Source organism: Marmota monax, unplaced genomic scaffold, assembly GCF_021218885.2.
Source record: "Marmota monax isolate L192 unplaced genomic scaffold, Marmota_monax_Labrador192_F-V1.1 WCK01_AAM20220418_F8-fsc00034, whole genome shotgun sequence".
Taxonomy (NCBI): domain Eukaryota; kingdom Metazoa; phylum Chordata; class Mammalia; order Rodentia; family Sciuridae; genus Marmota; species Marmota monax.
In genome coordinates, this window is record NW_026693934.1 from 6,071,099 (window position 1) to 6,095,586 (window position 24,488).

General features: G+C 34.8%; 1 protein-coding gene across 1 annotated transcript in view; it reads right to left on the reverse strand.

Annotated features, from left to right (window-relative positions):
* The window catches only part of Thsd7b (thrombospondin type 1 domain containing 7B), an 821,885-nt gene that overhangs the window by 189,667 nt on the left and 607,730 nt on the right, over nucleotides 1–24,488 (reverse strand). Inside the window, exon 15 of the mRNA XM_046463780.2 lies at nucleotides 2,987–3,165. Coding sequence (XP_046319736.1) covers nucleotides 2,987–3,165 — 179 coding nt within the window. The remainder of the gene's footprint in view (nucleotides 1–2,986; nucleotides 3,166–24,488) is intronic.

A 24,488-nucleotide genomic window follows, 5' to 3' on the forward strand; every position in this document is an offset into this window, starting at 1 on the left:
TCTCAAAAAAACTGAAAATGGAATTACCCTATGTGCCAACAATCCCAGATCTGGGTAATTTACCCCAAAGATCTGAAATTAGTATGTTGAAGGACAACTGTACTACCATGCTCAACATAGCATTATTTACAACAGCCAAGCCTGATAATCAACCTAAGTGTTCAACAACAGATAAATGAACAAAGAAAATGTAGTCCAAACATATAGTGGAATACTATATGGCCTTGAGAAAAAATACAAATTTAGTCATTTATGACAAGATGAATGGAACTACAGAATATTATGTAAAGTGAAATAAGCCTGGCACAGAAGGAAAACACCACATATTATCATGAGTGGTATCAATACCTTTGAACTCAGAGAGAGGAGAATGATGGTTACCAGGTGATGGGAGGTGAGGTAATAGAGAGATGATGGTCAGAGAGTATGAAAAATCAATTCACCATCAATTAGCAATAAATAGGTGTGTGTTTTTTTAAAGAAATCTATTACATGGAATGACAAATACAGTTACTAAAATGTATTTTACATTTCAAAATTGCTAAGAAAGTTCTCACCATAAAAAATGATAAGCATTTGAGGTGATGAATATGTATGTTGACTATATGGACTGAATTGTTTCTGATTGTATTCATTTTGTACACTAGACATATATACAACTACAATTTGTCAATTTATAATAAAATTAATATTAAAAATATATAAAGTATGGAGTGGGGTGCCTTTAATTATTCAACTTTAATTAGGCCATACACATGCCAGATATCTGAAACCTTTTATATTAGAATAAATGCCATACTAAATTCTATTTGTGATTATTAAAACCCAGGATTCGTATCTAAGCATCACAACAAAACAAATGTGTTTGAAAGGCTACAATTGCCTTCTTGAACTCAAACGATAGAAACATCTTCTGCAGACGGGCCTACTTTCACTTAATTTTCAGTTATTATATTTATCTAACTAATCTTGAAACTGGATTTCATTTCTAGCTTGTACTGCTTCTCAAAGGTGTGTTATGTGTCAATTAAGTGCCTGGAACAAGTTTTCTTTAAGTCATAACAGGCATACAAGTACCATTAACTTCTTCATATTCTCAATTTTTATACACATTCTTCTATTCAATTGCATTCCAACACTGAGAATATAGTCATAATGTCTGTGTTTCAATGAGGTCTTTTATCCCTTCGATAATTTTCTCATTTATAAAATTAGAATATTAAAATAAGTGTTAAACACTAGCATTATAAAAGCTAGGATTTCATTGATGGTTGTGAAGAAGATATGATAAGAATTGTCATTAGTTATTATACATAAAAATGCTTAGTAGTTCTTTTAAATGCCTGTAAAATCCCTAAGAATGATGAAATCATTTTCTTACAGAATATTCTCAAAATCTATCTTCCTGACCAGAAACCTGCATGCTTCCTTTCTCTGTAAGGCTTAACTCCACAGAAGACCTCTGCTCTTAAGAACCTCTGTTCTACTGTCCTCAAAAGATTTACATCCTCTTTGAGGGAAGAAACTATGGTCATTATTTTAACGCATAACCTTAAAAAACAAGACTGGAATACTAACTAGTCTCTGTAATAGAATTTAAATATTTCTCACTAGGATAATTTTTCATTTCAGTGAATTATACATCTTATACAAAAACTTGAGAAAAATAGCTAGCAATACTCGTCTTGAAATAACATGGGATATTTAAGTCCAAGTAGTACTACATATGCTACTCAAATTAATCAAGAACAGACATATTGCTGGGCATGGTGACACATGCCTGTAATCTCAGTGGATCAGGAGGCTGGCGCAGGAAGCTCACCAGTTCAAAGATAGCTTCAGCAACTTAGCAAGGCCCTAAGAAACTCAGCAAGACCCTGTGTCTAAATAAAATATTAAAAGGGCTTGGGATATGGCTCAGTTGTTATACATCCCTGGGTTCAATCCCCAGTACCAAAAATAAATAAATCAATAAGAACAGACATATGGAATTTTTCTACCATTAGAAATCTATAGAGCATCTGATCAGAATGGGGTTTAAAGGAAAGAAATTAATATAATAGAATTAGTGATAGAAGCTTAAGTAGCTATTCTATTAAGAGTTTCCTACTCACAAAGTATCTACCCCCACATGAGACAAACTTCACCTCTCTCAGAATAAAGGAGTTTTAACTAACATTGCCTTGTGTTCCACCTACTCGAATCATTAAAAAATTAAAACTGAAATATCACTCATAAGCTAATAATTTGTATACAACCATAGGTGAAATTTAAGTTCTTACTATAGTTCTTAACTAAATCTTATACTGTTGTGACATTAGTAAAGCAGACTGAAATATTCTAAGCAATTTTGATGGCTTAAGATGGTAACTTTATTAGACATCCATATGGGAAGGCATCCATCAGGATTTCATTTGGAAATAGGCATGACTTTGGGGAAAAAAGGTGGAGAAATAGCCAAAAAAGATTTGGAGAGGTTTCAAACAGATAAGATTGAGAATGAAGAAAATTAGGATAAAGAGTTAGGTAAGGGAAAAAAAAATACCACTTTTGGAACTGACAGATAAGGCCACTAATTATACTGCATATAGTAATAGATATTCTTCCAACATTTTATAATACAAACAAATATATACATACACCCCCAAATCATGCATACATATGTAGGGAGTGTATGTATGTGTGTGTGTGTGTGTGTGTGTGTGTGTGTGTGTGAACTTTTAAATATCAAATGACATTTCAAGATTTTAAAAAATTGCATTTAATTCTGTAAACCCTACTACTGCTAAGAAAATCAAGTTGGTCTTGATGTTACCTCTGAGCTGGCAAAGCTTCTATTACTGGTTCTATTATCTTAATTTATGCCCTTCTCATCTTTCTTCCAAGCTCAGCAAGCTACCTGCGGTAAGAGGACAACTTCAATTTCAATAGGAATTAGCAATGAGGAGAGTTTTTAGCTTTGTAGTTGTTGTTCCATGCACTTTACCTGATTCTTGAGATCCAGTTTGGGACATGGTCGACCTCCATTGTAAGGTTTTTCCTTTAGCCATTTGGATCTAATTCTCACTCCAATCCCACAAGATGAACTGCAAGAACCCCAGCTAGACCAATCACTTAACTTGCAATCAAATGGGCAGGGGATGACACATTCTTCTTGCATATAACCTGAAAGAAGAATTAAGACGAGGGAGGAAAGTCTGATTAAAATGTTCTTATCAAATTATATTTCCAATTTTAGTATATGTGCTGCCAAAGCGAGCACAAATTATATTTCCTATTAGAGCTCAGAATTTTTTTTTAACAATATTGCTACAGTGGCTTCAGTCTTGTACTTAGATAAACATACCAAAGTTTTAAGAGATAAATCAATGTGATTACATGTGCATTCAAATGTGTGCTATTCTGTTTTTTTCATAGACAATCTGAGATGGAAGAGACAGGAAAAAGTACATTTATTTTTGGTTTCTGATAAAGCATGAAGTAGTTCATGGGCCATCTTCTCTTATTGGGCCTTGAGTTCTCCATCCTACAATTCTGAAAGTCACCCTCTGGAACAGGAAGTATAATAGAGTCAATCTTTCTTCTGTCTGTGACCACCAAGGCTTTCACTAATATAGACGTTGATTCTCACTTCCAGGCAGTGTGACTTGAAAGTAGAACAAGAACAGAGAACAGACCACAAATTAAGAAAGGCAGGATATTACTGAAAGAAGAAAGTAAAAGGAAAGTAAAAAAAAAATGTATAATAGGATATTGCACTGGAATCAAGACATATGGACTATAGTATAGCTACAGAAGTTCCAGTTTTACTTGTTCTTGCCCCACTATTTGGATTACCTCTTGCTATAATCTTTCTCTGGATGATCTCCTTGTTTTAATGCTCACCTCTACTGATTGCTACCAAGTAAATGTCTCTAATCCTGATTTCTCTACTGAATTGTATACCATTTATGAAGTCACTATTATTGATGCCCAATTTGCTTCATGTCTAAAATGGATATCATTAATGTCTTTCAAAAACATTATAATTCTCTTGTATTCTTCATCTCTTTGAACTATTGCCACCTCTTGGCATTTACCCAATATAACTAAATTCAGCATACTACACAAAAAAAACGCACACCCATGTTTGTAGCAGTGTTAATTCACAATATCCAAATTATGGAACCAGCCTAGGCATCTGTCAACAGATAAATGAGTAAAGAAAACATGTACATATGCAATGGAATTTTATTCAGCCATAAAGAATGAAATTATGTAATTTGTAGGAAAATGGATGGATCAGGAGGATATCTTGTTAAATGGTGTAAGTCAGACTCAGAAAGTCAAAGTTATACATTTTCTCTCATATGAGGAAGCCAGAAATTTAACAGAAAGGATCCCATAAAAATATATGGGAGACCAGAAGAATAGAACAAGGGGACCAGGCTGAGGGAGGAGGGAGGGGAATGGGGAAGTACTGGGGACTTAAATTGAACAAATTATATTACATTTATGTATGGATATGTCACAATGAAACATATTATTCTGTATAATTATTATGTACTGATAATTTTTAAGGGAAATATATTAATGTGCCAAATTCGTTAATTAGTTTGAGTTAATCAAAAGGGAGAATATCTTGGGTGTGTTTGAGTTAATCAGGTGAAATATCTTAAAAGAGGAACAGTCTCTTTTTGTAGATAGATTCTCTTTTTGGCCTGCAAACAGCCATGCTATAACATGCCAATGGAGTGACATGGCAGGGAACTCCAAGGAGCCTATAGATCCTGAGGGTAGCCCTTGGCTATCAGTCAGCAAAAATAAACAAACAAAACAGTTCTATGTGTGTATGAAGATGAATTTGGCCAAAACCTGAGAGTTTAAATGGGGAGTTTTCCCTAATCCAGACTCTAATGAGTCCTCATCCTTGGCCCACACCTTGATAGTTCAGTAAGACCCCTAAGCTGAGGATCTAGAGAAAACCATCCCTGGATTCCTGACACATGGAAACTGAGATAATAAAGACTATTTTGAGCTGTAGTCTGGGCCCATTAAAATCTAAGAAATTATCAAAATAAAAATCTCATATTATCTTGTTTCCTTACACCCTGTTTTATAATTCTACACATATATCAGTACATATAGTAAAATAAATACTACAGCTCACAAATACATACTCTATAATTTCTTTGTCAGTCCCTCCTTTAAGATCTGATCATTCCTAGCTCAGAAGGATGCAGTGTTCTCTCTGTGAATCTCCTATTTGCCTAACTGTCCTCTTTTGTTATCTGTCAATAACTCTGAGGAAAAACCATATTTTAATTATGTAAAGACTTATACTGTTCCCTTCTTTAAAATCTTTGCTGATTCTATTGCCTTAAAGAGAAAATGACAACCTACTTTGCAAAAACAAAACCAAACCGAACCCAGTTTGCTTAAGAATATTTCTAAGCAATGGTTTTCAACTCTGTAAAATATAACTCCATTGTCTAAGATGTACTATAAACCAACTTAGCAAGAAATTTGGAACACAGGAATTGTCAATTTTTAAAGAACCTCAGAGGTTTTTTTTTTTTTTTTTTTTTTTTTTTTTTTTTTTTTAAAATCTCTGGCTCTTCCCTCTCCTGGATCTCAAATTCTATCTACACGGACTATGGACTACTCCATCATCTCCAAAAATTGTTATACCTTTACTTATGCAAAAGAAGTTCTTTCCCTAACCAAGTTAATGTCCCTTATCTATTACTTCAATTCTCTCTTGCCAATAGAGTTGAACACTGTCCCAGCATCCTTTGGCCATGCTTAACTGGCAAAATCTTGGATGTCAGTCCATCCATTCTTCTTTCTCTGCACTTAAAGCAGGACAAAGAGAGATGAAGAAAATGCTAATACCACACTTCTGGTACTCTTTTTTCAACCAATTTCTCTAATTCCCTGGTCATTATTTTGAGTTTTCTTCTCACTCTTGTTTTGCCTAACAGCTCCCCTAAACCTTCTACCTCTGTCTTCAAATATCTTCTTCTACCATCACCTCTTCCACAATGGGGGTGGAGAACAGAAAGAAATTAACCTCTTCTACAATGGGGGTGGGGACAGAAAGAAATTAATGTGAACTCCTTCAACTGCAATTTCTTATAAATATAGCTATATGTATTCCTAGTCTTTCTTTTCTTCCTTCATATTAAAATAGAAAAGGCATCCATTTTCCTACATAAGGCATAGTCTTCATTTTCACCTGTTATCTCTGTAGAACTTTGGACTTTATTAGAACTTTCTCTCCTTGTTTGTTCTCTGAAGACAAAATATACCCAAAATAAGAGTCATCAGGAGAAGATTCTCGAGATTGCAAAAGAATAATTGCTCAAAAGTAATAAATTAATTACTGTTTAAGAATTTTAATTCTATAGTCATCTGTAAAGATGACTTTATGTATGTACTTAATACTGAATTGGTGATCACCAATTCAGTATTAAGTACATAGTAAAAGATACATAAAGAATTAAAGAGAGGACACGACATTGTATAATTTTACAGAGAAACTGGGTCATTTAATGATTTCATTAGCTACCAAATGAAATGAATATGGTTGGAAATTAGGTGGGATTCACCTTCATGGCAGGTGTGCTTAGAATAGGCCAATACGAAATTCCAGAAGATTTCATTTAAATAAATTTTAAATATTTTGAGTGTATAAACAAATAAAGGATCTTTAGAATGAGTCCTTCGTTTTTATCCCCGCCCCCCCCCCCCAGTGCTGGGGATTGAACCCAGGGCCTTATGCACGCAAGGCAAGTCCTCTACCAACTGAGCTATATCCCTAGCCCTTGAGTCCTTCTTTTAATGAAATAAAATTTTAAATCATCTTCATCTATACTTACATATTGAATGATTTTAATTTGCAAGCCTCTAGCAATACTTTCTCAATGAGTATGAAATAATTTTTAAATTCAAAAGGACTAAGCGACAGTGCTATTTATTTTTTCAGAAAAATCCCCATGCTATAATATACCTCAAAGGAAATTTCATAGTTAGAGCTATTAATAATTACATATTCACATACCTACCTCATCACTGAAAGGATTAGTTTTACCCTCACACTTAATACAGTTTTTGGCAACACAATGATGAAATATAACCATTACAAGGTTAACCTCCTTGATGAGAATTCCAATTTCTAACTATAGAAACCTTACTGATGTATTATCAAACTCATTTCCACAAAATATACCACAGAATAGCTGTTTCCATCTAGATAATACTTCACTGGAAACATTCTCATAAATCTAATCTCAATTGCTATGAGAACAGCAGTGTTTTTACCAATACGTATTTAATACTACAGGTTATACAGAACACATGGCTTGAACCATCATGTCACGTTGTCTAAGGATGCTTTAGTGTTTTACTTTAGGTGTCTGCATATAAGTATGAAGTAGTCATAATAGAATAATCAGTAAAGCATGCACCCAATTTGCAAAACACATACATTACATAATAGAATCACAAAAAAAAATCTGACTATGGATAAAGATGGAGTGAAAAAGATCCATTATAGTATCTCTATCTATGTTAAAACCAGAAATATTAATTTAATGACATACCAAAAGGAGTTTAAGCCCAGGAACCTGGAATGGAACTCATTTTCAAACAATATTACTAATCCCCTAACACTGACCTCTTTAAGGTCAGCACAATTAACATCCAAACTGTTTCCTGAACAAGGTAGTCTCTTTAATACAACTACTTTCTAGGTTAGTGTCATGATTTGAATATGAGGTGTTCCCCAAATGCTCCTGTGATAACAGAAGAATGTTCAGGGGTAAATTTATCAGATTGTGAAAACTGTAACCTGATCAATCCATCCTAATTTGAACTGACTAACTGGGAAGTAACCATAGTCAGGTGAGGTGTGGCTGGAAGAGGTGGGCATGCCCTGGAATAGTTCATTTTCCCTGTGGTCTGTGGTCCCTCCCTCCCACTCACTCCCTCCTTCCCATAGCCCCCATCTCTCCCCCTTTCTCTCTTCCTCCCTCTTTCTCTCCACCTCCCTCCCCTGGTTCCTGACTGCCATGAGTTGAATAGCTTTTATCTCCTCTGCCTTCATCCATGATATTCTGCCTTGTGGTAGGTCCAAATAAAACACAAAATAGGGCTGGGGTGTGGCTCAGTGGTTGGGTGCCCTCGAGTTCAACCCCCAGTACCCACCTCCCCATAAAAGATATGAAGTTAGCCATCATAGACTCTGAAACAGTGAGCCTCAAGTAAACTTTCCCTTCTGTTTTTTTTTTTTTTTTTTTTGTGTGTGTGTGTAGGGTATTTTGATCATAGCAATGCAAAGTTGACTAACTTTTTTTATATGCATTTCTTCTCCCACCCTTCTAACATTCAAATACATATGTGAATAACATTCAAATTTCATATTCTAAAGCATAATATCCAAATTTAATATTCTAAAGCATATGAAAGAAAATACTGATGATAGTAAACCTGATAAAATAATCTATGTCAATTCCCTTATATTTTTCTACCATGCATAGTGACAGCAAACGTCTTATTGGACAGTCCCAGTTACATGTACTACCCTTGTGCTCAAAAGCATTAGAAAACACACACATTTTTACCCACATCCTCACCAATACTTATTGTTGTTTGTATGCATAATAGCTGCCATTCTGACTGAAGTGAGATGAAATCTTAGAGTGGTTTTGATTTGCATTTCTCTAATTGTTTCTACAGGTCCTTGGCCCATTTATTGATTGGGTTATTTGGTTTTTTTTGTTGTTGTTGTTGTTTTGTTTTGGTGTTTAGCTTTTTGAGTTCTATATATACCCTAGAGATTTGTGCTCTATCTGATGTGTGAGGAGTAAAGATTTGCTCCCAAGATATAGGCTCTCTATTCACCTTATAGATTGTTTCTTTTGCTGAGAAGAAACTTTTTAGTTTGAGTCCATCCCATTTATTGATTCTTGATTTTAATTCTTGTGTCACAGGAGTCTTATTAAGGAAATTGGGGCCTAATCCCACATGCTGGAGATTAGGGCCTACTTTTTCTTCTATTAGACACAGGGTCTCTGGTTGTATTCCTAAGTCCTTGATCCATTTTGAGTTGAGTTTTGTGCATACTGAGAGATACACTGCTGGTGGTACTGCAAATTGGTGCAGCCAATATGGAAAGCAATATGGAGATTTCTTGGAAAATTGGGAATGAAACCACCATTTGACCCAGCTGTCCCTTTCCCTGGTCTATACCCAAAGGACTTAAAAACAGCATACTTCAGGGACACAGCCACATCAATTTTTATAGCAGCACAATTCACAATAGCTAAATTGTGGAACCAACCTAGATGCCCTTCAATAGATGAATGAATTAAAAAAATATGTGGCATATATACACAATGGAATATTACTCAGCAATAAAAGAGAATAAAATCATGGCATTGCAGGTAAATGGATGGAGTTAGAGAAATAATGCTAAGTGAAAGTGAAGGTAGCCAATCCCAAAAAAGCCAAATGCCATTTTTTTTTTATAAGACGATTGATTCATAGTGGGATAGGGAGCAGGGACATGGGAGGAATAGATGAACTCTAGATAGGGCAGAGGGGTTGGAGGGGAAGGAAGAGGGCATGGGGTAATTAATGATGATTGAATGTGATGATCATTATTATCTAAAGTACAGGTATGAAGACATGAATTGGTGTGAATATACTATGTGTACAACTGGAGATATGAAAAATTGTGCTTTATATATGTAATAAGAATTGTAATGCATTCTTCTGTCATATATAAATTTAAAAAAAATTAAAAATAGGGAAAAAAGAAAACATACATTACATAATAAAATCTCAAAAACTTTTGAGAGAAAACTTAAATGTTTAACAAACTAAGATCTGGGAGAATTATGTTAAAATGATATCATGTTTCATTTCTCACTAAAGATTTGCTGTTTTAGTTTGTACATTTCAGTGCTATTAGAATTTGTTATTCTATTCATTTAGTAAAAGTGTACCCTACTACAAAGCTCCTGTTAGCTTTAGAAGTATATTTGTTTCAGAGAGTTGGGGAAAAAATGGGGAGAAATAAGTTATATCAATACTTGACCATAGTTTTCTTTTTGGTACCAGGGATTGAACAACCTAGCAGTGCTTAACTACTAAGCCACATCCCCAGCCTTTTTTTTTTTTTTTTTTGGTACTTTTTAATTTAGAGACAGGGTCTCACTGAGTTGCTTAAGGCCTTGCTAAGCTGCTGAGGCTGGCTTTGAACTTGTAGTCTTCCTGCCTCAGCCTCCTGAAGCACTGGAATTACAGGTGCACCACTGCACCCAGCTGTTGTCATACTTTTCAAGGGAGAAACTGATGGTGCTAAATATTTATTTAGAATATCAATCCATTAGCAGGTGGAAGTATAGAACAAATACAACTGGGTGGCTTTGGACTGTGAAATACTGCTTATGAACAGCAGTTCTATACTCTCAGAGAGGGTTCCAACCCTATTAAGGTCTCTGTGAGGCTTAGGAGGGAAGATTAAGAAAGTGCCTAAATTATTATTATATCTTATCTATCAATTTTTGAATTATTAGGTGCAAGTCTTTGAAAATACTCCCTACTAAGTAGAAAAATATTTTTACTGCATTTTATAAAATTGAAAAGATGGTGATGTATTAAAATTACCAACATCTCTTATTTGGATCCAGAATCTAATAAGATACTTAAAATATAGAAGTTACACAAAGTTCAAATAATTTATTGACAAATAAAAGGTTTACTAGACTCCTTAAAACTCAAATTGTGTTACTTTTACAGCACAATTACTTATTAATTGTCACTACCTCTGCTGAAGAAATCATGTAGATGTTAACCAGTATCCTTAATTAAAAATATAACTCAGATCAGGCGCAGTGATGCACACCTATAATCCCACCTACTAAGGAGGCTGAGGGAAGATGATTGAAAATTTGAAGCCAGCTTGAACAACTTAGTGAGATCTTACCTCAAAAGCAAAATAAAAGGCTGTGGTTGTAGCTCACCGTATAGTACTCTGAGCCACAGGCTCAATTCCCAGTACTGCCCAAAAAAGTGTGTGTGTGCACAGGCACACACATACGCATGTGTTTGTATGTGTGATTAAATTTACTTTTACTTTTCTTTATTTTAAATGTAGATTTATATGTCGTTAAGTTATTCAAAGTTACATAGGCCAAAAGCTTCCTTTTATACACTTTAAAGAGGTAGAAAGGGAAGTTGAATCCAGACTCCACGTAGATATTCAGCTACCAAGTAGAAAAAAATTTTATGATCGCAGAATGCTCTTTAGTGTTAGAGTGACAAGGTACAGAATCAACCTGCCTTTGAAGAAATTTATATTTTGGAAAAGATCAGTTTTATAAATAAGAGAAAAAATTATAATCAGTTATATGACACATACATTTGATTATATGTGTTTATCAAATTATGACACAAATAATATGTACAAAATTCTATGATGATTTGAGGCAACATGAATGGATTTCAGCTTCAATTTTCTAAAAAATTCTTGTAAAAAGTACTTATTATAGTAGATCCAGGTTTTTGACTAATTGCTCAAACTAGTTTACTTGCTATAACTAAATGTCTCAGTGCCAAATTAATATAACAATATAAAGAACCGATCTTTTAAATTGAATCATCCAGACAATTTAATCAGGAGCTGCAGTTGCTCATATAGACAGACTTTCAACATTAATTCCCTTGTGCCAGTTTCCTCCAGGCATAGAAGAGAGATGTTTTTTTCTTTCTTTCTTCTTTTTGTTCTGAAAAGATATTGAGGATATTGGGGTATAACTGACACATAACAATCAGAACTGTTCAGTTAGGTCCACACATACACAGTTTCTGTTCTTAGTGTTGTTAAAATTAAATTGAATTAATGGTTAATTGCATCAGTAACTTGTCATTTTCAGCACTATAAAAGCACACAGATTGTTGGCAAGTTGATACTACTGAGAAATTTCTAGAACTGTGGCTTCAAGGACCTATATGAAATCTTCTCATTACATCTTCTTGCCTTGAGAGAATTGCATCTTTAACTGCATTACAGACTGTGTACTTCATATTTCCTTTAAAACTTCTAAAGTTATCTAGGAGTGCATCTTACATTCATCAAGCTATTCTTTAAATATTTCAAGCTCAGTTCTCAGATATCCAGTACAAACGCATTTTCCTCCTCCTTGAAGTTAGGTGTGATCACATAACTTGCTTTAGCAAATACACTGTAAGCAGAGATGAAGTGTGCACCTTTAAGTGGAAAGTTTAAGATCTGTCTGGACCATTATTAGCCATAGTTTTTCTTTCCCTATGCCACAAGGGCCAGCAATGTGCCATACAGTGCTGTTGTATACATCAGGGACCTGGAGTGAAAGTGACACAGTTTCCAGCCAACCTGAGATAGACACAGATGGTGAGTGAACTTTGTGACTTTCAGTCACTGAGATTTGAATGTGTCTGTTTCATTTGAAACTATAATATCACTTATCAATACTGGCATAGAAAAGTGTGCATTCAAAAAGAATACAGAGCATTGTGAAACAAATATTTAGAGTATTTTGAGAATCTGTATGGTGTTCTGAGAAAATAACATTGTTATATAGGCAGTTTAAAAAGTCTGAACAACAGCACTATCAAATGAGAATATGACTTTGCAAAAATTAAGCCTATATTGTGTGTTGTGTGTGTGTATTATATAACTAAGGAACATTATAATTTGTTATTTTAAAAAAAATAGTAATAAACGTGATAAATCAAGGTCTGATCTTATGTGATCTGGGATAAAATATTAAACCATAATAGTTGTGTTTCTTTGCATTAAAATAAAAATGTAACCATATGTCTTCTTTGTAATTTCCTATAATATATAAGGTCAAAATATATAATAAGTAGAACATTATGGAAAATTAACATATGATATGAATTACATACTAATAATTTACTACTACTAAAGCTATATAGCAAGTAGAAATGTTCTTTATCATGTTTTGGGGGTTAGAGATTGATAGAGAATATAATTCTGTTAAGATGCTCTAGCAGAGAAATTATAGGGTAATATTTTTCAAATTTGGATGTCATTTCTCATTCCAGATCATTTCCATGTAAATGAAAGGCTAGGATAACATTGACAAAAATGAGAGATTTTTGTATTGGGTCAGTAAATCAGCTGTTGTTTGAGTCCATCTCTGTCTTTCCAAATCTGCTGCCAGCAGCCAAGGCCAGACACTCATTACTCTCAGTTGGACCATTATAATGGTCCCTTAACTGGACTCCAGATCTCAAATTTCGTTCTCATAATCCATTCCATGTCTGATCGGCTGCCATATGTATATCCCTAAAGCAAAACTCTAAATATATCACTTAAAATAAATAACTTTCATAGCATGGCAGAATTTTTATGGCAATATAAGCAGGGGAGAAACCACATTAAATGAAGATGGAAGTTAACCCCTCAATAGAGAGAACTTCTATAAAAGAACTTAAATTTGAAGACGAGTATAAAATTTGGCTGGGTTAGTAGGGCACCAGACTGGAGGTCATCATGACAGGCTTAGAAAACTGATTAAGGATGTTGGCATTAATTTTGGCATGCCGCTGGATGGAAGAAAAGGTAGTATGAGCTCAGGGCACTTGGTTAAGAGATGACTGGAGAATTCAGAAGTGAACTGACAAAAGCCTAGACTTTAAAATACTCTTTTTATATGAAATAAAAAAATGAGATACATATGTTATTAGGAAACAATATCATGAAAGATGAAGGAATACTCTATAATTAACTAGCTAATATGTTATCTAAATGGAGAAAGGACTGTCTTCAAAATGACCAGTGAAATCTCCCCTCAACAGCTTCATTTTCCAAGTGCTAAGTCTAACATAACACATTCTGACAGTCATAGCCAGTTTATGAGTAGTCAGATACCCCAATGCATTCCATGGGATTCTGAAATACAAAAGCTTAGAAGAAGAGTGTTTGTTCTTTTAGGTTCATCTCTTTTGTCCCTGAGGAAGCTGTGACCTGAATTCAGCCATTCTATTGTGCCAGGACCATAAATTTATTTATTGTCTATCTGCTCATTTATTTGGTTGCTAATTTTTGCATTAGAGTTCTAGAGTTCAAAATCGAGAGATTTTTACATGAAAATAAAGATCTACAACTTCCCTTGAAAATGTGGATAGTCTGGGAGTTCCCTTTCCAGCATATTTACCAACCACTGGAACTGAATAACAGGCTTCTTCAAATGAAATGTGCCTTCACAGTCCTTTGACATACCTAACCTAGGATTTCTACCCCCACTAAAACAAAGTAAAAGCTTACTCAGATAGCCAATAGGAAAACAGATATAGGTGAGGCTAGAAAAAAATGGAAGATTAAGAAACCTCCCTCTCTCACTCACCATGTTTGTTACTTGAAAGAATCTTAGCTTCAGGAAAAGCCAGACTCTCGACACTACTAGCTGCTGTTGGAGCTGGGTGTGTGGGCTCAGAAGGTTATATAATGGAGGATATTTTTAAACAAAGATAAAATAAGGAATGCAAATGTAGGTGCAATGATTTGAAATGGGTTCATGCAAGTACAAGTTCCTGAAGCTTCAGCTTCCTGAGGTGACAAGACTTCTGCTGCCATTAGTATCCTGTATACTACCGCACCAGCATTTACACACATGGCAACAAGAGACATGAAGAATACCTGGAACTGCAAGAACATCTAGAATGAGGAGAGTGCAAGCCTTTTTCATTCAGAGCCAAACTTCTCCAAATCAGTCTTGTAGCACAGAGCAAAGTTCACAGTGTGATAGGGTGTGGACACAACTTCAGAGATGAGACTCTTTTTTTCTTTTTTGGCTGAACTGCTTGGTCATTCCAACAACAATTTGTATTCAAGAACAAGGAAACACAAGATTACAATTTTCAATTATGGATTATATGCCAAAGAAAATTTACCTCCAAAAGTTTGCTTTTGCCAAAGAACTGCATCTTTCACTGAGATAATGCAGAAATCAATGTACTGGAATGAATTCACAGTACATTAACTTCTTGTAAGTTACTGTAAAAACCTTTGAACCCTAGCCAAGGTGCAAAATTAAATATGACTCCCAGGCTTGATTTATATAGCACACTCATACTGGTGAATTTGTTTTACTTATCAATAAATTCGTTTCCTAACAGATTGTGTATTATCTAATCTAGAAATTTATATTTAGGCTTTTCCTGCCTTCAATTAGCAAGCAGATATCCTATACTTTTATTTAATGGTTTTACAAGAAAGTAAAGAAATTTACATTTATTTACTTATTTAATTTTATTCTCTAGGAAAATTTAAATAGTCAGCAATCTTCTAACTACACTAATGGAAGCGTCAGGGGACTGTGGATAATCCCAATTCATACAGACAGAAGGTCTTTTAAACAAGGAAAAGTATTATGAGCATTATGAGCATCCAACAGTATTTCACTGAAGAAAAAGCAAAATGCAACAGAAAAAAAAAAAAAAAAAAAACAGAGAGCTTATTTGTTTCCTAGGGCTGTTATAACAAGTTAACAGAAACTTGGTAGCATAAGATAAGAAAAATATATTCTCTAGTTCTGCCATAAAGCCTTCTGAATTCATTCTGATGTATTCCAGAAGTCTGAAAATTAAGGTATTGCCAGGTCTGTGCTCCCTCTGAAGTTTATAGGAGAAAAATCCTCCCCTGCCTTTTCTGGTTTCTGGTGCTCCCTGGTGTTTCTTGTTTTGTGGCAGCATATCTCCAGTGTCTGCCTGTTTGTCTTCCCTTTGTGTCTCTGTATCTCAAATCTCTTTCCCTTATAAGGACACCAGTCACTGGATTTAGAGCCCACTCTAACCCTGGAATGAACTCATTGTAAGTTCCTTAACTTAATCATATCTACAAAGACCCTATATTCGTAAATAAGGTCACATGCATTGATACTGGGGTTTATAACTTAAGCATATCTTTGGGGGTACAGTCTATTAGAGAGAAGAGAGTGAAGATAATGTGAACACACGGATGACCTAGGCCCACATCCCATTTCAACATGAGCTGATTAAATTCTCTAACTTCCAATTTTAACATCTATATTAGGCATTGGCAAACTTTGACCTGCAGGTCAAATCCAGATTCTGTTTTTTAAGTACAGTTTTATTAGAGCAAAGCCTCCACTGTTTGCTTAAGCATTGCCTATGTCTATTCTCACACTATAATAGCAGAGGTGACTGGTTATGACAGAAGCCCTGTGGCTCATAAAATTGAATATATTTCCTGTCTCAATCTTTATAGACAATATTTGCACTCCTTCATCTATAAAATGGGGATAAGTTCCTACTGCATCAGATTATGTGGAGGATCAAATGAGAGCACTACATAATGCTGACGTCACAGTGTACACTTCTTAAGGGATAACTTCCTGATTCTAATACAGAGGCTCAGTGCCGTGATGGATAATAAATAGGCCTTAGAGAGGCTGACATCAACATGAATATGTATTACTTGTGGCATTATCTGATGCCTGATAATGAATCTCTCTAGGCTTCACTTTTCTCATCTGTAAAATGGAGATAATGATCACATCTACTACAAGAATCGCTCTCTAGATCAGAGGGTCTGGGAAAAAAAGAGATTAGGTATTCCTGCTACTACTATTGACCTCCAACAAAATGAGAATAACATCATCTTCAATATCTGAGGGAGGTAGGATGAGTTCCACCTCAATAAATACCATACAGAAAAATACCCAACATCTTAAAGTCTTCCAAGAATAATATTTACTTCCTGAGGTGAAAATCTCTGTGGAACACAGGGAAGGGTAGAGTGTTCCTATGAATTTTTGTCTATTTGTTGATCCAACAAATTGAGAATGCCATGATTAACATTTGATATATGGTCATCAATAGTTTAAGTAATTTTAAGTAATCATCAAAATTATTTAAAATGTTAAACAGAGCCTGAAGGACACTGTGGAAGGGGATGAGGTCATAATACCTTGAAGAAAAACACTGAACTCATTATCAAACCCTAACTCTTCCCACTCATGTTCCTCTTCTCATGTTCCCTATCTTGCTTCTACATAGAAGTCCAATCTCTTTGCAATGACTCACAGGGATTTCATAAATCTTTGCTTCCATTGCTTTAAGGGTATGTGCAATTCTATAACTTCACACTGATCAACATGTGGTAATAATCTCACACAGTGGTGATTAAAACTCAGAAAGTGTCAAAGACAGTTTCCTTGGTTTGCCTCCTAATCTTTGCAAACATGCTTTATGTGGATCTATTTTTAGTTATTATCTTCTTAAAGATGAACATTGATCACTGAGGGCACAAGCAAGACCACCTCCTGTGCCAACTATCTAAGCAGAATATGCCTGAAACAATAGGGTATGGCCAATGTGGTTAGTAAGCCTTTTCATTTTTTATCAGCTTTATTTTCTTTTTTAAAAGTCAGGCCAGAATTTAAGGCATTAAGGCTATAGCTATACATATTTTAAGTACAGTTCTGGCCCAGGAAATTGAATTATTCTGAGGTTAGAGTATACTTCATACTATTCATGCTAGTGTTTCCAAATGATGATTTCAAGAAAATTGGATAAAATTGAGATAAAATTTTCAATTCTTATCATTCAAGAAAACTGAGTACCATCTACACTATATTAGGGTATGAATTTTTGCTTTGCTGCTGTTTAAAATAACCCAGTGAAATCAATTCATCCATATATAAAACTCAATGACACAATATCTAGGCTACAGAGGTAAAAATTTGGTTCTGGCTTTAATTCCATAAGACACTCAAATCTAAATGTAGGGAAAGGTAAAATAGAAAGCATAAAGAGAAAAGAGTTGGAGAAAGAAAAATATGATCTTCATTTGTTTTAGCTAGCTTTTTAATGGCTGTGACCAAAAGGCCTGACAAGAACAACATAGAGGAAGAAAAGTTTATTTGGGGCTTATAGTTTCAAAGTTCTCAGTCCACAGATGGCTGATTCCATTGCTCTGCCCAAGGTGAGACAGAACATCATGGCGGAAGGTTGTAATGAAGGAAGGCAGCACAGGACATGACAATCAGGAGGCAGAGAGAGACTAAGTTTGGCTCACCAGGGACAAAAAATATACCCCAAAGGTGTGACCCCAGAGAACTAAGTCCTCCAGCCACACCCTACCTGCCTAAAGTTAGCACCTAGTTAATCTTTATCAGTGGGTTAATGCATTGATTATGTTATAGCTATCATAACCCAATCATTTCATCTCTGAAATTTCTTGCATTGGCTCACACATGATTTGGGGGGAAACACCTCATATCTAAATGTCACACTGTTCAAAGGTTACCAACAATTAACATTTTAATGTGTTTCTCTTTTTTTGATTATTTTCCTGCTTAAATGTTTATGTGAAAATTATATTTATATTAGCCATCTAGTGATACAACACAAAAGAGCTTTGTAGGACTGTTCGTAACAGTGCTAGCTGATTGTCTTATAGTTGAACGAAGCCTAAATAATTTATCACTAATAAGAAAGAAATATAAAATGCTGAGTACAAACAGCACTAACTATACAGTTACCCCAAAAGAAAAAAACTAATGTATCTATAGTACCATGATAGAGGAATTTAAATATGCTGATCAGGAGATAAGCTCTGGAACCAAATTTTATGGATGAGAAACCACGTCTGACATGCCCTTAACCTGCTTCTTTGTTGATTTTCTTTATTGTATCATAGTATACCTGTTTGAGGGCTCCTAAATGTCAGACATCAAATTAAAAGGCTTCTGTTCAGGAAAAAGAAACAATTAACAGTGTAGAGAGATCCTACAGAGTGGGAAAAAACCTTTCCAGTAACTCTTTTGACATAGGATTAATATTGAGACTATATAAAGAACTCAAAAATCTTTATGCTAAAAAACAATTAACCCTATCAATAAATGAATGAGATAGAATTTTTCTCATAATAAGAAATTCAAATGATATATATATATATATATATATATATATATATATCCACATCTTTACCCATGAGGGAAATGCTAATCAAAATTACACTGAAATTCCATTTTACTCCAGTTATAAAGACAATCATCAAGAATACAAGTAATAATGAATACTGGAGAGGATGCAGGGAAAATGGAACACTTATACACTGTTGGTGCAATTGTAAATTAGTACAACTCCTATGGAAATCACTGTGGAGGTTCCTCAAAATGCTAAAAATTGAAATGCCATATGACCTTGCTATACCCACTCTTCAGGATTCTTCCAAAGTAATTAAAGTCAGCAACACCATAGAGATACATGTATACCCATATGTTTATAGCAGCACAATTCACAGTAGCCAAGTTTTGGAACTAGCCTATGTATGTTTGACAGACAAATTAATAAAGAAAATGTGGCATAAAAACACAATGGAATTTTATAAAGTTATCAAGAAAAATGAAATTGTGTAATTTGAAAAAAAAAAAAAAAGTGGATGGAACTGGAGAGCATCTTATTGAGTGAAATAAGCCAGCCTCAGAAAGCCAAGGGTTTTATGTTTTCTCTTGTATGTGGAATTTAGAGAGAAAAGAATTAAAAATTAAACAAATAACCTCATGAAGATAGAAGGGAGACCAAGAGGAAGGGGTCCAGTGGGACAGAGGAGGAGAAGAAAAAGTGAGGTACTGAGTAATGGAATGGATCAAATTATGTTACCTGCACACACAGATTATGTCACAATAAAGTCCGCTATTATGCATAATTCAACATACCAACATAAATAAATAAATACATAAATCATATGTATTTGATACTAATGGAGTAAAAATTGTTAATAAAGAGAGCATTTAAAGATATCATATATTATTGCTGGGCTTAAAAGCACATGCCTGTAATTGTAGCCATTCAGGAGGCTAAGGCAGGAGGATCACAAGTTCAAAGCTAGCCTCAGCAATTTAGCAAGGCCCTAAGCAATGTAGCAAGACTCTTTCTCAAAAGAAAAAATTAAAAATTGGGCTAAGGATATGGCTCAAAAGTTACGGGCCCCTGGATTTAATTCCTGGTGCAAAAAAGAAAGCAAGCAAGAAAGATATCACATATTATAAATGCTCAATAAATGTTAGCTATAATCATTTATCAGAAAGAAAACCACATGAATGGATATAACACTTGTAGATTAAACCAAAAGTTAAATAATTGCATGTAAATAACTTATTTAGATCTATATATCGAGTATACCATTTATATAAATAGATGAAGATTGAATTGGAGGTTATCAATTAAATATGAGGGGAACTAATAGGATTAGGGATATATAGTGAAAGGGAAAATTATGAAATTGAATTGCAACTAAAAGGAAGCTATGTAAGAACTGAAGTAGACAGTGTGCAGCAACTGATATGCTCTCTTTGGACTTGTAAGGCAAGACACTGAGACTATGGCAGAGACAAGGGAGGAAATGGAAGGTAAAGATTCATAAGCAAGATTCAGAAGACCAAAAGATACAGAGATGTGAACAATAATCAAGGCTGAGCCAGGAGCCATTATATATCTCCTCGTGAGACAGACGGGGGTTTTTCTTTGCTTTCTGAGCTCCCTGAGTATCCAGCAATGGGCACCAAGACCTGAGGTTACTTCAGTGAGTGTTCTGCTTTGAAATTAAAAATAGCCTTATAATTCATCAGTTTGATTAGGTACTCCACAGAGAACATTGCCCAGGGATGTGATAAAGCACATTTGTTCAACTTGAGACATAAAACATAAGGACACAGAAAGCTATTATAATGACCTTCAAGATAATTGTTGTTATTTTTCTTCTTTGCAATACCCTGCAGGGGACACTGAGAGGGGCCACATTGGAGAAGACAGTGCAGTAGACCCTTCATATCTACAGGTTCTATATCCAGGGATTCAACCAACAGCTAATCCAAAATAATTGGGAGAAAAATCGCATCTGTTCTGAACTTGTTCAGACCTTTTTATTTGTCATCAGTCCCTAAACAATACAACAGCTATTTATATAGCATTTATATTGCATTAGGTAGTATAAATAATCTAGAGTGATTTAAAGTATACAGGAGGATGTGTGTGGGTTATATTCAAATACTGCCTTATTTTATATAAAAGACTTGAGCATCCTTGGAATTGTGTATTGGTGGGTGTCCTGGAATCAACCCTATATGAATATTGAGGGCTGTATTTTAAACATCTCTGTGAATGAAGATTCACCATTCCACTACTTTATATTACATGAAGAATATGAAAAATAGATTTCTTACAATGTGGCACCAGAGTAAAATGGGGCTCTGTGGACCTGAGGTCTATTTCTGGTAAATAGATATTATAAAATAGCATAATCAACTGACAAAATACCTAACACAGCACATCCTAAAACAACAACAACATCATCAACAATATCATGGCTCTAATAATCAAAAGAAGGCCATCAAAACTTATCAAATTAATTATCTGCTAATTCTATTATATAATGTAAGTGAGAAGGAATATAACTGGTGAAAAACATGAATTGTAGCTCTTGGGACTATATACTCTTAGATATAGGGACAAAGGAAATACAGGTAGTATTAACATTTATTTTTCTTAGAAAAAAGCTTTGAAAAAGAAAAGGAAGAGGAGCATGAAAAGTAATGTTTTCAGTGTAGACAGTACTGAAAATTATAGTTAAGATTTTTAGGCAATGGAATCTAATGGGCCTCCCGGCAAATGGTTGAGTGCATCTTAAACAGAGGAAAAATGTGTTTTGCAATTGATCTGAATTGTAGGGCCTTAAGCCAAACCCGGAAAAGAAGAGGGCAAATGGACAGATAAAAGTATCAAACTGAGAACAAGACTTGAATGAAGAGGAATGAAGGTGCAAATTGTCATAAGTGGAAAATCAAGTAGAAAATGCAGAACAAAACTACAGTCACTATTATCCATATACCAACACAAAGAATGTGGAAAATAAACATAGTGAAGCAAAGATTGAGATCAAATCTGTAGAAGATATATTCTGCAATTACATCCCCACGTTAAAAGGTCTGCTTATTGAACAGCATCAGTACCTGCTAGGAACTATGGGCTGGCAAAAGACCCATTCTCCTTGAAAGTTATATAACAGCCTCAGTTTCAAATCATGGAGACATTACCTTTGCCAAGAAAATTTTGGCCTAACCAGAAGTATAGTGTTACAGGGGCTTCACGCAAACCTATTACAGTATCAGATTCTGAAAAATTATAAAGAACTTGTGTTTTGATAAAGAAGTGGGTATCAGGTATCAAAATGGTCTCAGGTCAAGTCAGAGAAAGTCATCTGATTTCTTTTTACTGGGTTACTACACTGGTAGAAAAGGAGAAAAAGAAGGCTATCAGCAGGAAGAAATCTGACAGAAATTCTCCTGATACTCTCACAAACAAATGTAAGGAGCTAGATGGATTTTTGTAGCTCCCCAAAACATGTTGATTAATGGATCAGGGCCATCCTGAGAGATGTCTCTCTGCAACCGAATGCTGATGGGAAATACTTGGTCCTATTTTGTTCAACGTTTTGATTAACAACTTGGATAAAGACACAGATGGCATGCTTATCAAATTCTGGGATGATATAAAGCTGAGAGTTATAGCTAATACGTTGGATGTCAGAATCAAGATTTAGAGCTCTTAACAAGCTGGAATAACAAGCTGCAACTAATGTGAAAAGGAAGACAGGTAAAAGCACAGTTCTCCATAATGGTACCCAAAAGGCACCTGAACACTCAGAATAGAGAATACAAAATTTTATAGCAGTTCCTAAAAAACAGAATGTAGGAATTTTTTTTCAATGCAAACTGAAAATGCACCTATAGTCACTTTACCAATTAAATTATTCATTGTATTAATTTTAATGTAAATATCATTTATCAAGAAGTATTTGAGATGGCTTACAAAACAAATCATGTGTAAAAGTAGTATTCAAATGGCCCAAAGTAGGAAAATATAGTACAATATTGCAAATATTGTGTTCCCATTTATTCACAAGATGTTATTTGAGCCTCCCCGACCAAAAGCATTCTTTACCTATTATCTGCATCTTTCATTTTTTTCCCCACATCACATTTTCTTTCATTGAGTGGTCTTCTCTGTTTCCCAACTTAAATGTTGTCCTCCACTCTTTGTTATTCTCTTGTATAACCCCAGTCATTTTGGTCATGGCATTTAAGGTAATTTCAAATTATGGATCCTGTGTATATATTTTCTTGATATGTCAACTACCAAACTTCACAGAAGTCACATTTTTAAAAATGTTTATTGGTACATTATAATTATACATAATAGTCCCTTGTTTAAAACAGTGTTTAACCCTGTGTAACCAAACTATAGTCCTTGGCACACAGTAGGTGTTCAATATATATGCCCTACGTTAACAAGTGAAAGAGCCGAGAATTCAGAACTAACAATCTGGAAGAGGATAATAACGTGCAAAGAGATAAAGCCTGATATAATCATATTTCACATGAAGGTACTAGTAACTTTTCTGTGAGAGGATAGAAACCATCTGGTGAAGCTGGAGAAAAGGCTTTCTAAAACAAATAACTTGGGTTAGGGCTCAAAAGATGAGTAATGGTTGACCTTAAAAAGGTTTAGACACTGAGCTGAGGAAAGAACACAGATAAAGGGATAGAGTCAGAGAAGGACAGACGGTGTGTGGGGGACATGGGAGGAAGTCCAGTATGACTGCAGCATATGGTACAGGAAACACGCTCCGAAATGACATGGGGACACTGTGTTCTCTCTACTATCATTTAAATGTTTGTTGCCAAATGGAAACATATTGAAGAAAACTGAGCACAGTGACAAAAGGAGCTAGAAACTGTCATATGAATCAGAGCACAGAAAACTCGGGGCATTTAGCCTGAAAATGAAAACATTTGTAAGTAGAGGAGGCATTACATACATTTTCAGGTTTCTGAAATGTTCTTATGTAGACCGTGTTTTAGATTCAATTGAATACAGTTAACTTGAAACCAAGGCGTAGATGGAGCTATATTTAAATATAACAAATAGATATCCTTCCAGTTTTAGAGCTAATCAGCTGAGTTTTGTAGAAACAGCTCCTATGGAAGTTTAAGCAGACTTTCCCAACACAATCTCAAATCAAACTACTTCTTCCCACATCTACATCATACTTATCACCTACCTTGCCATCTATAACTATTCTAAAACCTATATCTCAAATCTATAATCAAAGAAAGAGAATTTTTTTCTTTTGACTTCAAATATGTTAGTCTTTTTCTCATCTCTAGTAATTGTTCTGTGCAGTGTTCAAATCATCCAAAAATTTTCCTCGTTTTCTACTCGTAAACTAGATCTTCACCCTTGTCAGTGTTACTATTCATCTGTAACTCAGTTTTCAATTATTCCTGGTCCCATCCTAGTTCTGCAACTCCAGTCACTGTCATCCTCTGGACTTTCAGAAACTGTTTTCCTCCCCATCCCCCCAGTCTCTGCCTTTTTCTACTTTCATGGGGACACCCTCACCAGCC